The 18220-nt window shown below is 39.1% G+C and overlaps 1 protein-coding gene across 2 annotated transcripts in view; it reads left to right on the forward strand.

Moving 5' to 3' along the window:
- NT5C2 (5'-nucleotidase, cytosolic II) overlaps nt 1-15960 on the forward strand; it is a 100399-nt gene extending 84439 nt beyond the window's left edge. For both annotated transcript variants that reach the window (XM_060171409.1, XM_007530626.3), the window contains 4 exons: nt 1712-1763; nt 1866-1926; nt 2073-2249; nt 14514-15960. In XM_060171409.1, coding sequence (XP_060027392.1) covers nt 1712-1763; nt 1866-1926; nt 2073-2249; nt 14514-14750 — 527 coding nt within the window. In that variant the 3' untranslated portion in view covers nt 14751-15960. The remainder of the gene's footprint in view (nt 1-1711; nt 1764-1865; nt 1927-2072; nt 2250-14513) is intronic.
- The last annotated feature ends 2260 nt before the right edge of the window (nt 15961-18220 follow it).

An 18220-nucleotide genomic window follows, 5' to 3' on the forward strand; every position in this document is an offset into this window, starting at 1 on the left:
TCAAGATTAAGTGCAGAATGTTCATGTCCTGAATATAGCTACAATAGAAGCTAAACAGAACTCCTTTCTCTGTGGTTCTGTATTTGTTCAGCATGTCTACTAGTTTCAGTTCCTTTGCTGTTAGTCCACTATGTGATTCACTATGTGGGTCACTGATGCCCTGAGTGTTAATCACTTCCTGGTATTTTTTTATTTGTTTTTCTAAGAAGTATAGAATGAAGCTGAGTTGCATTCTCTGAACTGAGCTACATGTGTCCACTGAATTAGCTGTGACTCTTATTATGTAAAGATCCTGACACACAGGTTCTCCATCCAGTCCTAGCTAGCATCACCGAGTGTAATGAAAGGTACTGCCTCTTTTTAAGAATTTTGAGACTGCACACCCAGTAGAGTCCATGATTTCTGCATTCCCTTAATAAGAATATCTATTTCCTAATGCCTAGGACACATACAGTAGGGTAATGTATTAAAAAGATGTAACAGCCTATTGCAGCCAGGGTTTTTCACCTGAATCACAGAATACAGTAAATGACTGGAATGTGAGTTTTCCCAAAGGTGATGGATAAAGAAAATGTGTTCCATTCAATGGGACTTAATTCTCTTTGGGACTCCCCTCACCAGCTGGGAAAGGCTAAAACACACAGAAAGCATATGACTTGCTGGTTGTTGCTATCATCTTAATTGTGGAATTTTGTGGCTAGTCTTTCATCCATGTTTTCAGCTTTCTACTATGGAGTTTTAGAAGTCAGGTTGAAAAAAATATTTATTTTTCCCTTTTGTTGCCATTGTTGTTTTTTATTGTTGTTTTTTTTTTTTCCTCCTCAGGGTTATTGCTGGGCTCAGTGCCTGCACCATGAATCCACCGCTCCTGGAGGCCCGTTTTTTTTTTTTTTTTCCCCTTTTGTTGCCCTTGTTGTAGCTTAGTTGTGGTTATTATTATTGCCCTTGTTGACACAATTCGTTGTTGGATAGGACAGAGAGAAATGGAGAGAGGAGGGGAAGACAGAGAAGGGGAGAGAAAGATAGACACCTGCAGACCTGCTTCACCACCTGTGAAGCAACTCCCCTGCAGGTGGGAGCCAGGGGCTCAAACCAGGATCCTTACTCCGGTCCCTGCGCTTTGCTCCACATGCGCTTAACCCACTGCGCCACCGCCCGACCCCCTTTATTGTTGTTGTTATTGAGGTCGTCGTTGTTGGATAGGACAGAGAGAAATGGAGAGAGGAGGGGGAGAGAAAGATAGACACCTGCAGACCTTCTTCACCGCTTGTGAAGCAACTCCCCTGTAGGTGGGCAGCCAGGGGCTTGAACTGGGATCCTTATGCCAGTCCTTGTGCTTTGCGCCACGTGCGCTTAACCCACTGAGCTACCACCTGATTCCTCTAATTCTCATTTTTAATTTGAAAAATGGAACTGTTAATACTTTGCTGATTTGGGATTTAGCTCAGAATCAGCTTGATAGGCAGTGGTGTTTAAGTTGGAGGAAAGGTAATTAAAGAGGAAACTGGTATACATTTACTGACCAGAACCCAACCAGAGTATATTAATAGGTTTCCCCTGTGTGGGGAGAAGTCCTTATCTTGACTTCCACCTATGGCTTACTTTTCAGTAATAAATGCGACCTTTTAAATGTACTTGCAGTAGCAATTAAGTACTTAATGTCTTTTATTTGACTTATAACAGATTTCATTTCTTTCCAATTTTTAACTAGCACTTTTTGAAGAGCTTCAGAGCTTGGATATTTTCTTGGCTGAACTCTACAAGTAAGTTCTCTAACTCAAAAAAAAAAATCTTCCTAAAAATGATCTAGTCCTTTGGAAATGTAATAGGTGGCCTTTTTCACTGGATTTTTCTTTTGTCTCCAGGCACCTTGACAGCAGCAGCAATGAACGCCCTGATATTAGTTCCATCCAGAAACGTATTAAGGTATCCAAATGGAATTTGAGAGGAAACTTGGAAAACAGAATTTGAGTTACTGTCATATTCCTGATCTTATAAGACCTAGTATACATCTGGTGCTCAGAAAATGTATGTTGAATAAGTTGAAATTCAGATCTTGTTCTTTATTTTAGAAAGTAACTCATGACATGGACATGTGCTATGGGATGATGGGAAGCCTGTTTCGCAGTGGCTCCAGGCAGACACTCTTTGCCAGTCAGGTGATGCGCTATGCTGATCTCTATGCAGCATCTTTCATCAATCTGCTGTATTACCCTTTCAGCTACCTCTTTAGAGCTGCCCATGTTTTGGTAAGTTAATCAAGCCTTAATCTATTTTTTTTTTTATAGTTAAGATACATTCTAAAGGCTAAAATTTGCAATGAGTTGAATGGAATGCTACAAGAGAACGAGGATCTAGTAGGTAAAAGCCCTGGGCATGTTGCACAGTTGGTTCCATAAAAATAAAAATTCTTGAGAAAGTATGAGCAGGGTAGAATGTTGGAATGTAACTCTTTGAAATCTATGTTTTTTTTATTTCTTTATTGGGGGGGTTAATGGTTTACAGTCAACAGTAGAATACAATAGTTTGTATATGCATAACATTCCCACATAACAATACAAGCCCCACTGGGTCCTCCTCTGCCATCATGTTCCAGGACCTGGACCCCTACCCCCACCCCAGTCTTTTACTTTGGTGCAATACACCAACTCCAGTCCAAGTTCTGCTTTGTGTTTTCTCTTCTGTTCTTGTTTTTCAATGTCTGAGTGAGATCATCCCATATTCATTCTTTTGTTTCGGACTTACCTCACTTAACATGATTTCTTCAAGCTCTATCCAAGATGGAGTAAAGAAGATGAAATCCAGGTCATGGGAGAAAAAAATTCTACTTGACAAATCTTGAAGGCAAAGCAGTCTCTAAGAATGTTCAAGATAGGGTAGAGTCAAAATGGTTGACTGTAGTGTACCCATTCTCCTAGCATCAACATAAAAATCACACCAGTAAGGGGCCCGGGTGGTGACACACTGGATTAAGCACACAAAGTGCCAAGTGCAAGGACTGGAGCAAGAAGGTTCTGGTTCAAACACTGGGCTCCCCCCTGCAGGGGGTCACTTCACAAGTGGTGAAGCAGGTCTGCAGGTATCCATCTTTCTCTCCCCCTTCCTATATTCCCCATCTTTCTCAATTATCTCTGTCCTATCCAACAACAACAACAAAATGGAGAAAAAAGATGGTTACCAGGAGCAGTGGATTCGTAGTGCAGGCATGGAGCTCCAATAATAACCCTGGAGGAAAAAAAAAATTATACCAATATGAGGTATTCCATGTGCTGTGTATCTCTACCCCGTAATCATATAATCCTGTAAGCCATTGTTCAATCTGTAGTAATAATAATAATTAATAAAGATGAAATCACCATTTTTTATTATTTCTCTTTATTTATTGGATAGAGACAGCCAGAAATTGAGGGGAAGGAGAAAGTAGAGAGAGAAAGGGACAGAGACACCTACAGTACTACTTCACCACTCGTGAAGTTTTCCCCCTACAAGTGGAGACCAGGGGATTGAACCTGGGTCCTTGGGCATTGTAACACATGCGCTCAACCAGGTGCACCACCACCTGGCTCCAAATCACCATTTTAAATAGCTGAGTAGTATTCCTTTGTGTTTAGATACCACAACTTACTCAGCCACTCATTTGTTGTTGGACATGTGGGTTGCTTCCAGGTTTTGGCTATTACCAGTTGTGCTGCTGTGAACATAGATATACACAGATCTCTTTGGATGGATGTGTTTGGTTCCTTGGGATCTATCCCCAGGAGAGGAATTGCAGGGTCATAGGGTGGGTCCACTTCTAGCCTTCTGACTGCTCTCCACAGGGGTTGGACCAATTTACATTCCCACCAGGAGTGCAGGAGAGTTCCTTTGTACCCACAAACTCTCCAGCATTTGTTGCTGCTACCTTTTCTTATGCCAGTCCTTGTGCTTTGCGCCATGTGCGCTTAACCCTCCGCACTACCGCCCGACTCCCGTCGCTACCTTTTCTGATGTATGGCATTCTCAGAGGAGTGAAGTGGTATGTCCTTGCCTTGATTTGCATTCCTCTGACAGTGAGCTGGAGCATTTTTTCATATGCTTATTAGCCTTTTGGATCTCTTCTGTGGAGAATATTCTGTTTATATCCTCTCCCCAATTTTGGATGAAGTCATTGGTTTTCTTGTTGCTGAGTTTGGTGAACTCTTCATATATTTTGGTTATTAGCCTGTTGTCTGATGTATGGCATGTGAAGATCTTCTCCCATTCTGTGAGGGGGTCTCTTTGTTTGGGTGGTGGTTTCTTTTGCTGTGCAGAAGCTTTTCAATTTCATGTTGTCCCATTGGTTTGTTTTTTATTTAGTCTACTTTGTAATTGGATTCATTTATTGAAGATGTCTTTAAAATTTATATGGAAAAGAGTTCTGCAATATTTTCCTCTAAGTATTTGATAGTTTCTGGTCTAACATTCAAGTCCTTGATCCATCTGGAATTTACTTTTGTGTTTGGTCGTTCAGTTTCATTCTTCTGCATGTTTCAGAATACCATTCCAATACCATTTGTTGAAAAGACCTCTTTTCCCCATTTAATAGTCTGGGCACCTTTGTCAGAGACTAGATATCCATAGGTGGGGCTTACTTCTGGGCTCTCAGTTCTGTTCCACTGGTCATTGTGTCTATGTTTTGATCAAAATTGCATTATAATATACTTTGAGATCTGGGAGTGTTATACCTCAGTTCTGTTCATTCTTCTCAAGATTGTTTTGGCAATTCTAGGCCTTTTCTGGTTCCAGATAAACATTGTAGCTTTTGTTCTATTCTCCAAAAAAAATTGGCTGGGATCTTGGTGGATATTACATTAAATTTGTATTCATTTTGACCCAAGAACATGGAATATCTCTCCACTTCTTTGTGTCTTTTTCTATTTCCTTGAATAGTGACTCATAATTTTCAGCATACAAATCTTTCACTTCTTTTGTTAGGTTTATTCCTAGATATTTTATTGCTTTTGTTGCTATAGTGAAAGGAATTGATTTCTGGATTTCAATTTCTTCTAGCTTAGTGTTTGTATAGAGGAATGCCACTGACTTTTGAATGTTAATTTTGTAGCCTGATACCTTACTGTATTGCCTGATGATTTCCAAAAGCTTCTTGCTGGATTCCTTAGGTTTTTCTATGTATACTATCATGTCATCTGCAAATAGGGAGAGTTTAACTTCTTCTCTTCCAATCTATATGCCTTTAATTCCTTGCTCCTGCCTGATTGCTATGGCAAGAACTTCTAGCACTATGTTGAATAGTAATGGTGATAGTGGGCAGCCTTGTTAAGTACCTGATCTGAGGAGGGATGCTTCCAGTTTTTCACCACTGAGTATGATGTTGGTTGTAGGCTTGCTATATATGGACTCCCAATATGTTAAGGAATTTTCCTCCTATTTCCATTTTTTTGTAGCGTGTCAAAGGCTTTCTCTGCATCTATTGATATGACCATGTGGTTTTTGGTCTTGTTTTTACTGATGTGGTGGATCATGTTGATTGATTTATGTATATTAAACCAACCTTGCATCCCTGGGATAAACTCCACTTGGTCATGATGAATATACTGCTGTATCTGTTTGGCTAGAATTTTGTTTAATATTTTAGCATATATGTTTATCAGAGATATCAGTTTGTAGTTTTCTTTTTATGTTGTATCCCTGATTTTGGTATCAGTGATGTTGGCTTCAGAGAAGCTGGAAGGTGATATTCCTGTGTCTTCAATCTTTTGGAAGAGTTTTAAAAATAGAGGCTGAAGATTTTATAGAATTCATTTGTGAAACCATCTGGTCCAGGACTTTTATTCTTGGTAAAGTTTTTGATAACTGTTTCAATTTCATTGGCTGTGATTGGCTTGTTCATACTTTCTAGTTGCTCTTTGTTTAATTTTGGAAGTTTGTAGGTATCTAGGAACTTGTCCATTTCTTCCAGGCTCTCTAGCATGGTGGCATATAGTTGTTCAAAGAAGCCTCGCATGATACATTGGATTTCTGTGGTGTCTGTTGTGATATCTTTAATCTACAATCCTATTTATTTGAGTCTTTTCCCTTTTTTCTTTTGTGAATCTGACTAAGGGTTTGTCAGTTTTGTTTACTTTTGAAGAACCAGCATTTAGCTTCATTGATCTTTTGTATCGCTTTCTTATTTTCAGTGTTATTTATTTCTGGCCTAACTTTAGTTATTTCAGTCCTTCTGGTTACTTTAGGGTTCCTATGTTCTTCTCTTAAGTCTTTAAGATGTGTAGTCAGGCTGTTTATTTGATTTTTTTCTCATTACCTAATGTGTGCTTGTATGGCTAGGAACTTCCCCCTCAGTATTGCCTTAGCTGTGTCCCAACTATTTTGATACCTTGTGTCTTCATTTTCATTGAATTCTCAGAACATTTTGATTTCTTCCTTAATTACTTCTTTGACTCAGTAGTTGTTAAGTAGTGTACTGTTGAGTTGTTTCTTTTTTTTTGGGGGGGGGGCATTTGCTAAATTTTTTTATTGTTGCTAAGTGTTAATTCCACTGTGGTCTGAGAAGATTCTTGGGATGATTTCAATGCTCTTGAATTTGTTGATACTGTTTTTGTGGCCTAACATATGGTCTATCCTTGAGAATGACCCATGTGGACATGAATAGAATGTGCATTCCATTTCTTGGGGTGAATGACTCTGAAAATGTCCAATAGTTCTTACTTATCTCTTTATTTAGCTCCTTCATTTGTTTATTGATTTTCTGCCTGGATGATCTGTCAAGTTGAGAGAGTGGGGTGAAGTCCTCTACTATTACTGTGTTGATGTTAATATATTGCTGTAGCTCTTTCAGTAGATGTATTTAGATGGCCTCTCATTGGGTGCGTAGATGTTAATAATTGTTAAGTCCTCTTGATTGACTGATCCTTTAAGCATTAAGTAATGCCCATCCCTATCTTTTTAAAATTTTATTTATTTTAAGGTCTACTGTGTCAGATATGAGAATAGCTATTTCTGCCCTTTTTTGTAGTCTATTGGCTTGTATAGTAGTTTTCCATCCTTTCACTTTGAGTATTTGTTTGTATTGTTGAGTTAGGTGGGATTGCTGCAGACAACATATGGTTGGATTGGATTGTGTTTTCTGATCTATCTTCCTACTCTGTGCCTTTTAATAGGTGAATTCAGGCCATTGACATTTAATATTATAGATCTAAGATATTTTAATTCTGTTCTTCTAAACTTTTATTTAGTGTTCTGATACATGGTATGTTTACGGTGATTTTTTTCAATTTTTCTTTTTTTTTTTATTGGGGAATTAATGTTTTACATTCAACAGTAAGTACAATAATTTGTACATGCATAACATTCCCCAGATTCCCATATAACAATACAACCCCCACTAGGTCCTCTGAATCCTTCTTGGACCTGTATTCTCTCCACCCACTCACTCCCACGCCAGAGTCTTTTATTTTGGTACGATACACTAATTCCATTTCCGGTTCGACTTGTGTTTTCTTTTCTGATCTGATCTTGTTTTTCAACTTCTGCCTGAAAGTGAGATCATCCCATATTCATCCTTCTGTTTCTGACTTACTTCACTCAACATGATTTTTTCAAGGTCCATCCAAGATCGGCTGAAAACGGTGAAGTCACCATTTTTTACAGCTGAGTAGTATTCCATTGTGTATATATACCACAACTTGCTCAGCCACTCATCTGTTGTTAGACACCTGGGTTGCTTCCAGGTTTTGGCTACTACAAACCATGCTACCAAGAACATATGTGTACACAGATCTTTTGGATGAATATGTTGGGTTCCTAAGGATATATCCCCAGGAGAGGAATTGCAGGATCATAGGGTAGGTCCATTTCTAGCCTTCTGAGAGTTCTCCAGACTGTGCTCCACAGAGGTTGGACCAATTTACATTCCCACCAGCAGTGTAGGAGGGTTCCTTTGACCCCACACCCTCTCCAGCATTTGCTGCTGTTACCTTTTCTGATGTATGACATTCTCACAGGAGTGAAGTGGTATCTTATTGTTGTCTTTATTTGCATTTCTCTGACAATCAGAGACTTGGAGCATTTTTTCATGTGTTTCTCAGCCTTTTGGATCTCTTCTGTGGTGAGTAGTCTGTCCATGGCCTCCCCCCATTTTTGGATGGGGTTATTTGTTGTCTTGTTGTTGAGTTTGGAAAGCTCTTTATATATGTTGGTTATTAAACTCTTGTCTGATGTATGGTATGTAAAGATCTTCTCCCATTCTGTGAGGGGTCTCTTGGTTTAGGTAGTGTTTTCTTTTGCTGTGCAGAAGCTTTTTAATTTAATGTAGTCCCATAGGAATATACTTGCCTTAGTCTTCTTTGTAATTGGAATCGTTTCATTGAAGATGTCTTTGAAAATTATGCGGAATAGAGTTCTGCCAATATTTTCTTCTAAGTATCTGATAGTTTGTGGTCTAACATCCAAGTCCTTAATCCACTTGGAATTTACTTTTGTATTTGGTGAAATATGGTGGTTCAGTTTCATTCTTCTGCATGTTTCAACCCATTGTTTCCAACACCATTTGTTGAAGAGACTCTGCTTTCCTCATTTAATAATCTGAGCCCCTTTATCAAAGATTAGATGTCCATAGGTGTGGGGGCTCACTTCTGGGCTTTCAATTCTATTCCACTGGTCAGTGTGTCTATTCATGTTCCAGTACCAAGCAGTTCTGATGACAATGGCCCTATAATACAATTTGAGATCTGGGAGTGTGATGCCTCCAGTTCTGTTCTTTTTTCTCAAGATTGTTTTGGCAATTCTAGGTCTTTTCTGGTTCCAGATAAACATTTGTAGCATTTGTTCTATTCTCCTTAAAAATGTGCTTGGGATCTTGATAGGGATAGCATTCAATTTGTAGATGGCTCTGGGTAGTATATTCATTTTGCTGATGTTAATTCTACCAACCCATGATCATGGAATATCTTTCCACTTCTTTGTGTCTTTTTCAATTTCCTTGAGTAGTGACTCATAATTTTCAGTATACAAGTCTTTCACTTCTTTGGTTAGGTTTATTCCTAGATAATATTGTTTTTGTTGCTATAGTAAAAGGAATTGATTTCTGGATTTCAATTTCTTCTAGCTTAGTGTTTGCATAGAGGAATGCCACTGACTTTTGAATGTTAATTTTGTAGCCTGAAACCTTACTGTATTGCCTGATGATTTCCAAAAGCTTCTTGCTGGATTTCTTAGGTTTTTCTGTGTATACTATCATGTCATCTGCAAATAGGGAGAGTTTGACTTGTTCTCTTCCAATCTGTATGCCTTTAATTCCTTGCTCCTGCCTGATTGCTATGGCAAGAACTTTCAACACTATGTTGAATAGTAATGGTGAGAGTGGGCATCCCTGCCTAGTACTGATCTGAGTGGAAATGCATCCAGTTTTTTACCATTGAGTATGATGTTGGCTGTAGGTTTGCTATATAGAGACTCCACTATCTTGAGGAATTATCCATCTATTCCCATATTTTGTAGTGTTTTGATCATAATGGGATGTTGGATTTTGTCAAAGGCTTTCTCTGCATCTGTTGATATGACCATGTTTTTGGTCTTGCTTTTGTTGATGTGGTGGATCATGTTGATTGATTTACGTATATTAAATCAACCTTGCATACCTGGGATAAACCCCACTTGGTCATGATGAACAATCTTTTTAATATACTGCTGTATCTGGTTGGCTAGAATTTTGTTCAGTATTTTAGCATCTATGTTCATCAGAGATATTGGTCTGTAGTTTTCTTTTTTGGTTGTGTCCCTGTCTGCTTTTGGTATCAGGATGATGTTGGCTTCATAGAAGCTGGCAGGGAGTATTCCAGTGTCTTCAGTCTTCTGGAAGACTTTTTTTTTTTTAATATTTATTTTATTTATTCCCTTTTGTTGCCCTTGTTGTTTTATTGTTGTAGTTATTATTTTGTTGTCGTTGTTGGATAGGACAGAGAGAAATTGAGAGAGGAGGGGAAGACAGAGAGGAGGAGAGAAAGATAGACACCTGCAGACCTGCTTCACCACCTGTGAAGCGACTCCCCTGCAGATGGGGAGCCGGGGTTCGAACCGGGATCCTTATGCCGGTCCTTGTGCTTTGCGCCACCTGCACTTAACCCGCTGCGCTACAGCCCGACTCCCCTGGAAGACTTTTAAAAGTAGAGGTATTAGTTCTTCTTTGAAGATTTTGTAGAATTCATTTGTAAAACCATCTGGTCCAGGACTTTTATTTTTGGGGAGATGTTTGATAACTGTTTCAATTTCATTAGCTGTGATGGGCCTGTTCATGTTATCCACTTCCCCTTTACTTAGTTTTGGAAGTTGGTAGGTATCTAGGAAATCGTCCATTTCTTCCACGTTCTCTAGCTTGGTGGCATCTGGTTGTTCATAGAAGCCTCACATGATATGTTGAATTTCTGCAGTGTCTGTTGTGATATCTCCTCTTTCATTTAGTATCCGATTTATTTGGGTCTTCTCCCTTTTTTGTTTTGTGAGTCTGGCTAAAGGTTTGTCGATTTTGTTAACTCTTTCGAAGAACTAATATTTACTTTCGTTGATCTTTTGTATGTTTTTCTTATTCTCAATGTTATTTATTTCTGCCCTAACTTTAGTGATTTCTGTCCTTCTGGTTGCTTTAGGGTTCCTTTGTTCTTCTTCTTCTAGGTCTTTAAGATGTGCAATCAGGCTGTTTATTTGTGCTTTTTCTTGTTTCCTAATGTGTGCTTGTATAGCTATGAACTGCCCTCTCAGTACTGCCTTAGCTGTGTCCCAAATATTTTGATTGCTTGTGTCTTCATTTTCATTGAAGTATCAAAACATTTTGATTTCTTCCTTGATTTCCTCTTTGACCCAGAGGTTGTTAAGAAGTGTACTGTTGAGCTTCTACACTTTGGGACTATTACTAACCTTTTGTTGATTGTTAAGTGCTAGTTTAGTTCCACTGTGGTCTGAGAAGATGCTTGGGATGATTTCAATGCCCTTGAATTTGTTGATGCTGTCTGTCTTTGTGGCCTAACATATGGTCTATCCTTGAGAATGACCCATGTGGGTTTGAGTAAATATGTATTCCAGTTTCTTGGGATGACTGACTCTGAAAATGTCTAATAGTTTTACTTTATCTATCTCTTCATTTAGCTCCTTTATGTCTTTATTGATTTTCTGCCTGGATGATCTGTCAAGTTGAGAGAGTGGGGTGTTGAAGTCCCCTACTATGACTGTGTTGCTGTTAATATATTGCTATAGCTCTTTCAGTAGACGTTTGATGTATTTAGGTGGCTTCTCATTGGGTGCATAGATGTTAATAATTGTTAAGTCAGGGTGGCATCATGATAGCATCTAGAACCTGGTAGCTGAAAAAGAGTTAGGCTATAAAGTAGAACAAATTGTTGACTAATCATGAACCTAAAGGCTAGACTATTACAGATGATGTTTTGGTTGGGGGTCTATTTTGGAAAAAGCTAGGTCAATTTTAGGTATATTCAAAGAGGCCTATGGCTTATTTTGCCTGAGTCTGACAGCTAACATGCAGATGGACCCAAGGTTTGTCTGAAGGAGATGGTGTCATAGTTGGAAGAAGGACTAGAAAGCTGGATCAAGGAAGAGAGTAGCTCCCAAATATGGAGAAAGTATATAAATACTGTTAACTGTAAACCCTATCGATTTGATCCGTTTTCCATACTCAGCACAGGAGCCTCTGCATCCCTGTAGGTGTCTGAGAAGGTTGTGATGCCTCCATCTAGTCTGAATGACAGTCTAGCAGGATACAGTAGTCTTGACTGAAAGCTTTTCTTATTGAGCACTCGATAGGTATCTTGCCATTCTCTTCTGGCCTGTAGTGTTTGTGTGGAGAAGTCTGCTTCTAATCTTATTGGTTTTTCTCTGTAGGTGACTCTTTGTTTTCCTCTTGTGGCCTTCAGGATCCTTTCTTTATCCTTATTCCTTTGCATTCTAAATAATGATGTGTCTTGGTGCCTTTAAGTCTGGGTTAATTCTGTTTGTGATTCTCTGGGATTCTTGAACCCTTATATCTTATGTTGTCTAGAATAGGGAAGTTCTCAGATACTCTGTCCTGTAGAGTGCTTTCTTCCCCTCCTTCTCTCTTCCTCTGGTAAGCCAGTAATGCGAATATTACTTCATTGGAATTCATCCCATATGTCTCTATTGTTGTTTTCAATATCTCTCAATCTTTTTTTTAGATCTTTTCTTAGTTTTCTCTAATCTTGCTGATTCTGTTTACTGCCTCACTTATTCTATTTTCTCTCTCCCCTGTTGTTTTCTGAAGCTCAGCTTTATTTTTTTACCCTGTTCTGATACTGTTATTAGCTTGTTCAGCTAGTTGTGCTCTGAGCTCAGCTCATTCAGCTTTCAGCTAATTATCTCAAGATAATTAGTGTTTTTCTTTTAGAGTCTCATTGCTGATTCCCCATTTCTGATAATACTTTCAAAAGCTCTCCTCACGACTACAACTAATTCCTCAATTAGTGTTTGGATATTGACCTCATTCTTATGTGCTTCTACCTTTGGGGGGCTTTTAGCTGGACTTTTGTCCTGGTTCATTTCTCCAGTGTTCCTTCTTGGTTTAACCATTGTTTATAGTGTTTTATGAGGTCCCTCTCTCAGTACTTTTCAATCTACTGATCACTCTTGCCTGGATTGGCTTGTGTAAGTAAGGTACTTGTATTATAAGATTATAAGAGTTTGGGGGCCAGGCGGTAGCACAGCAGGTTAAGCGCACAGAGTGCAAAGTACAAGGACTGGTTAAGTATCCCAGTTTGAGCCCCTGGCTCCCCACCTGCAGGGGGGTCACTTCACAAGTGGTGAAGCAGGTCTGCAGGTGTCTATCTTTCTCTCTCCCTCTCTGTCTTCCCCATCTCTCTCGATTTCTCTCTGTCCTATCTGACAGCAATAGTAGTAATAACAATAATAATAACAACAATGATAAACAACAAGGGCAACAAAAGGGAAAAATAGCCTCCAGAAGCAGCAGATTCGTAATGCATGTACCGAGCAATAACCCTAGAGGAAAAAAAAAAAAAAGAAAAAGAAAAAAAGTTCTAGAAATTAACAGTTGTTTCAATGCTATCTCAATCTCTGAGGTAAAGCACAGTGGTTTTTAATCCCTCTTAGGTGCTTCCCTGAAGCCTGAGGACTTTTTAACTGCAGGTAGTTCTTTTTAGCTTAATCATTCACTTGACCAAGAGATAAAACAGGATGGGGAGAGAGAGCACAATTGTTATGCAAAGAGACTCCCATGCCCCAAGGTTCCAAACCTGGCCCAGTTCAGCTGCTCTGCCAGTAGTCAGAGCTGAGCTGGGCAGTAGTCTTTGGCCCTATGAGTTTCTAAACAAATTCTGTTTGTACTTACTCTGTGGCTCTGAGGCAGTTATTCACTGTGTCTCCCAATTCATCAGGAGAAGAATTTGGAAAGGCTCCCACTCTACAGCCCCACCTCCAGACCACCAGGAGTGTAGATCTTCTCCTGAGTTACCTAGTCAGTTCTCTGCCCCCTGATGCCAACCCCCAAGGGACAGTAGCAATGGAGACTCAGAGTTGCAGTTGGTGAGACTTACTGGGTCCTCTCCCTGAAGCAGTCTTTTTTGTTGATAAAACTCAGACCAGAGGTAGCTTCTCAACTGGCAAACTGCTGGGCTGTTACCAGCTGCTCTTGAGTAGATAGGGCTTTTAGCCCCAGGAATCTGCCAAGCTCCCCTCTGTCCATGAGGCACACATGTTTGCACTCACCCATGACTTGGTGGGTTCCCAATGTAATCCTTGTCTTGTCTTGTTGCATTCTCAGGTCATCCTCTTTGCTATCCTAGTAGACCTGGAGCATGAAAAGCAGCCACTCTGAAATCTATTAAAAGTTGTGTTTCAGTGACAAAGACTTCCTCCTTTCTTGGCACTAATTGAGAGAAATGTATTTTTACATCTGTATTGATACTGACTAATGTTTTGGGACTGTATTTTACTGTGAAATAGTAAATCAGAGTCTCTTCTTTACCATCTAATTCAGTTTCATGCTGTAATAAATGATCTACCCATAGTTTTGAGGATCAGGGAGAGAGGACAGGTAGTTCTAGGAAGATATATATTTTTTATATTTATTTTCCCTTTTGTTGCCCTTACTGTTTTTCATTATTGTTGAAGTTATTATTGTTGTTGTTGATGATGATATCGTTGTGAGACAGGATAGAGAGAAATGGAGAGAGGAGAAGAAAACAGAGGGGGAGAGAAAGATAGACACCTGCAGACCTGCTTCACCGCCTGTGAAGCAAATCCCTTGCAGGTGGGGAGCCGGGGGCTCAAAATGGGATCCTTACCCTGGTCCTTGTTCTTTGTGCCACCTGCACTTAACTCACTGCGCTACCGCCCAACTCCCTAGGAAGATTTTTATTACTACATTGGCCTAGCCTCTGGTCTGTTGTAGATATAGCTCTACATAAGCACCTAATGGAGAGAAAGGGGTTAGAATTTGGAGGAAAATAACTCTTTAGCTCCTCCTGCTTTCTCAACCTCTGACTTTGTTCTAGATGCCACATGAATCAACTGTGGAGCACACACATGTAGATATCAATGAAATGGAGTCCCCCCTTGCCACCCGGAACCGTACATCAGTGGATTTCAAAGATACAGATTATAAGCGGCACCAGTTGACACGGTCGATAAGTGAGATCAAACCTCCCAACCTCTTCCCACTGGCTCCCCAGGAAATTACACACTGCCATGATGAAGATGATGATGAAGAAGAGGAAGAGGAAGAAGAATAAGGAAAACTAAAACTGAGCACCCATTAAAATAAGTTCTGGCAGGACTCATAGGAGCGAAGGATGTTCCTAGTTGGGTCCTACTTGAGGGAGGGGGATCTCCATCAAAGGCACATCTAGAAAATTTCTGAAGACTTCAAAATAGTCTTATCACATGGGGAGATACTTGTTTTAATTTTATGTGTCTGCACTTTGCAGGTCCAAATTATAATGGAGTCTGTATTGAGAGAAAATAAGGGTAAAGTCAGGCTAAAAAGCACAGATGACTCCATTGTGACTTGTGACATTGTTTCTTGTTTCATCATCAGTATATTCTAGTATTTCTAGATACACTAAGATTGGTGAAGGGTATCAGAATGGAACAAGAAGGATTATGGGAACGAGGTGATCAAAAAAGGTATTATCTTACAAATTGTGCTGTTACTACAAAATCCACTTTTCTCCCAGTGCATTTGTATATCAGTGGACAAATATATTATTTCCATTATCAAATGTAATCTTCCGTTAAGGTCAGGGTTTCTTTTACAAGGCTTTATGGCTCCTCAGTGTTTGTAATCAGGTTGCTGTTTATCAGTGGCTTTGCAGATGTATTCCATGCTTGTTTTAGGGCCTGTCTGGAATAGACTGCAGCAATTTCATTTTGAGATGAAAGTCTTCACTTTCACATTTTTTTAAAAAAGAAAAAGTGTTATTCAAAGATTCTTTTTCTTAACTGAAATAGATCAATAGAAAAAATTTAGTTGAAAGAGGACAAAGGAGCAAGCTCCTGCCCCTAGAAAATGATAACTTTCTTATATTGTAGTAAACTGAGTAAAATTCACTAATGTGGGTTAAAAATGTGGCTCTTGCTACTCCATTCCAGCCATCTGTATCCTCAAGGGTTGATTGCTATATTTCAAACATGAATATTAGAGGTAAGAGGGCTCTGTAAGCCAGAACCTTACTAAAGCAGAGGGCACAATCAGTGTGAATAAATTCACTTCAGAATCCCAAGTGAAATTACTTGTTTTGAGCAAGAATATGTCATTACTATGTGTATTTTAGGTTATTATAATTGCCTCGCAAGTACAGTGAAAGTTGTTCAACATTTTTAATAGTGTAGATTCTTACTTTAACCATCACATATTTTGTCTGTCCTTAATGTCATTAGTCAAATTGGGAAGGTAGATTAGTTATTCTAGAATTCAATAAAGTATAATATTTCTAATACTGACTTTGGCCCCTTCCTGTGGAACAACTGTAATATTTATTGCTCTTCAAGGGTTTAGGTTTGGCTTGGTGATACCATTTTGGCATTCTCTTACAGGAAATCAAGTTAAGCATGATTCATTAGTGGTTAAATTTATGGCATATAATAGGCCTACTGTGTTTTTCATGAAAAGTTTTTTGACGCAATAACATGATGAGACTTTTTTTTTTAAAGTCATTTTCTAGATAGAGAATTCATCCAAAGCCACATTACTTTCAGTGTATAGATGGTTTTACATTGCCAAGTCATTATTCCAACTGTTAGCTATTGAGAATGTATATATGCTGCCTTAAAAGTAACAGGTCAGAAATGCTACTGTAGTGAGTTGGGCGTAGCGCAGCAGATTAGGCACATGTGGCACAAAGCGCAAGGACCAGCGTGAGGATCCCTGTTTGAGCCCCAGCTCCCTACCTGCAGGGGAGTTACTTCACAGGCGGTAAAGCAGGTCTGCAGGTGTCTATCTTTCTCCCCCCCTACCCCCCGTCTTCCCTTCCTCTCTCAATTTCTCTCTGTCCTATCCAACAACAACGATATCAATAACAACAATAACTACAACAACAATAAAAACAAGGGCAACAAAAAGGAAAGAAATATTTTTAAAAAGAAAGAAAAAAGAAATGCTACTATAAATAGCAGTTAGGTAGTCTCCTTGTTTTTAATTTTTGAGATTGTTTGTGATCACCCCAACAGTTTATTACTCTCATTGAAGCTGGACACATAACGTCACAAACTTCTGAGTGACATAACTAACTCATGATAGTACATCTATATGTGTCTATTTAAATTTAATAGTACTTATTTCACTTTTTGCAAAAGCAAACACATCACTTTTTTTTTAAGATTTTATTTATTTATTAATGAGAAAGATAGGAGAGAGAAAGAACCAGACATCACTCTGGTACATGTGCTGCCAGGGATTGAACTCAGGACCTCATGCTTGAGAGTCTAGTGCCTTAGCCACTGTGCCACCTCCTGGATCACACATCACATTTTTTTAAGTCGCTCTAACTTTTTTATACTGAGTTTCCAATAAGAGTTTGTCTGTGTAAGAGGCTTTTAGCCAGCTTTTTCTCACAGTGAAATTGAGCAGTAAAAAAAACAGTTGGAAATGAGAATTTTATTGCTGGTCACAGTGCTTTTCAGGATACATTTTAAAAGATATTTGAAAGAACTGGGACTCTAATAAGAAATCTGAGAACCAGAGTAAAATAGACCTCTGTGTATTGTTCCTATTTAGAACTCAATGTGCTAGAGAAGGGAGTGAGTGGCCCACAAGTCAGCACTCAGGGCACTAATTTGGCTTGTTAAAACTAGAATGTTTCTCTCTGTTGCCTGTGATGTAGACACCTGAACTGAAAATGTATACTTTTACTTTTTTTTTTTTTTAAATCATTGTAGACCATGAAAAGACAGATCTTCAACCTCTAAAGAATTTCTTTCCTGAGTATTTGGGAAACATTGCTCACTTCTGTGCTCTGTAAAGCACCAGACACTTTTTTGGTGATACTGAACTACACAATTTTTGGCAGATACCAACTAGCAAGGACCCAGCAGTAAGTCAGAAGCACAGCAGACTTCAGCCTTGCTGTTTCCTGTGCAAGAGGCCTTGCCTGTTCATCTCCACACTAATGCTAATTCATGCTCAGGCATTAGATTTCAGAAACGGCGTTTAAAATAAGCACACTCTGCTTAGACCTTAGATAATCTGCCACCATGAGATATTTCTGCTAAGACTAGCTCAACTCCCCTCTCCCACTTTTTAAGATGCTTTTTTTGGGGGGGTAAAGGGGGAGGTTATGAGGGTCTTGCACCTGTGTGATTCCATTGCGCTGTCTTCCAACTTATTAAAATTTCAGATTGAGAAAGATGGGGAAAGAGAGAGAGAAAGGACCCCACAGTTTAACTCCACCATTGGCGTTCCACCCAATTCCACATAACATGGGAGATACTCCTGTGTGACCCCTAGGTTCTTGAACATGGTAACGTGGAGGCTCTGTTGAGTGAGCTATCTCGCAAGCCCCAAGATGCTTTTTACAGAAGTCATTCTGAATGGGACTAGAATAACTTGGCATTAACCTTTTAGACATCTATTGTTTTTAAGAAACCACTTTTAAAAAGCACTTGCAGTTGTATGTAAAACTTAAGTCCTTTGTCCATGTTTAGATGTTTCTGAATCAGATTTATTTATTTAAAAAATATTTTGTCAACTTTAAAACCCTACAGT

This window comes from Erinaceus europaeus, chromosome 14, assembly GCF_950295315.1.
Source record: "Erinaceus europaeus chromosome 14, mEriEur2.1, whole genome shotgun sequence".
In the NCBI taxonomy this organism is placed as follows: Eukaryota; Metazoa; Chordata; class Mammalia; order Eulipotyphla; family Erinaceidae; genus Erinaceus; species Erinaceus europaeus.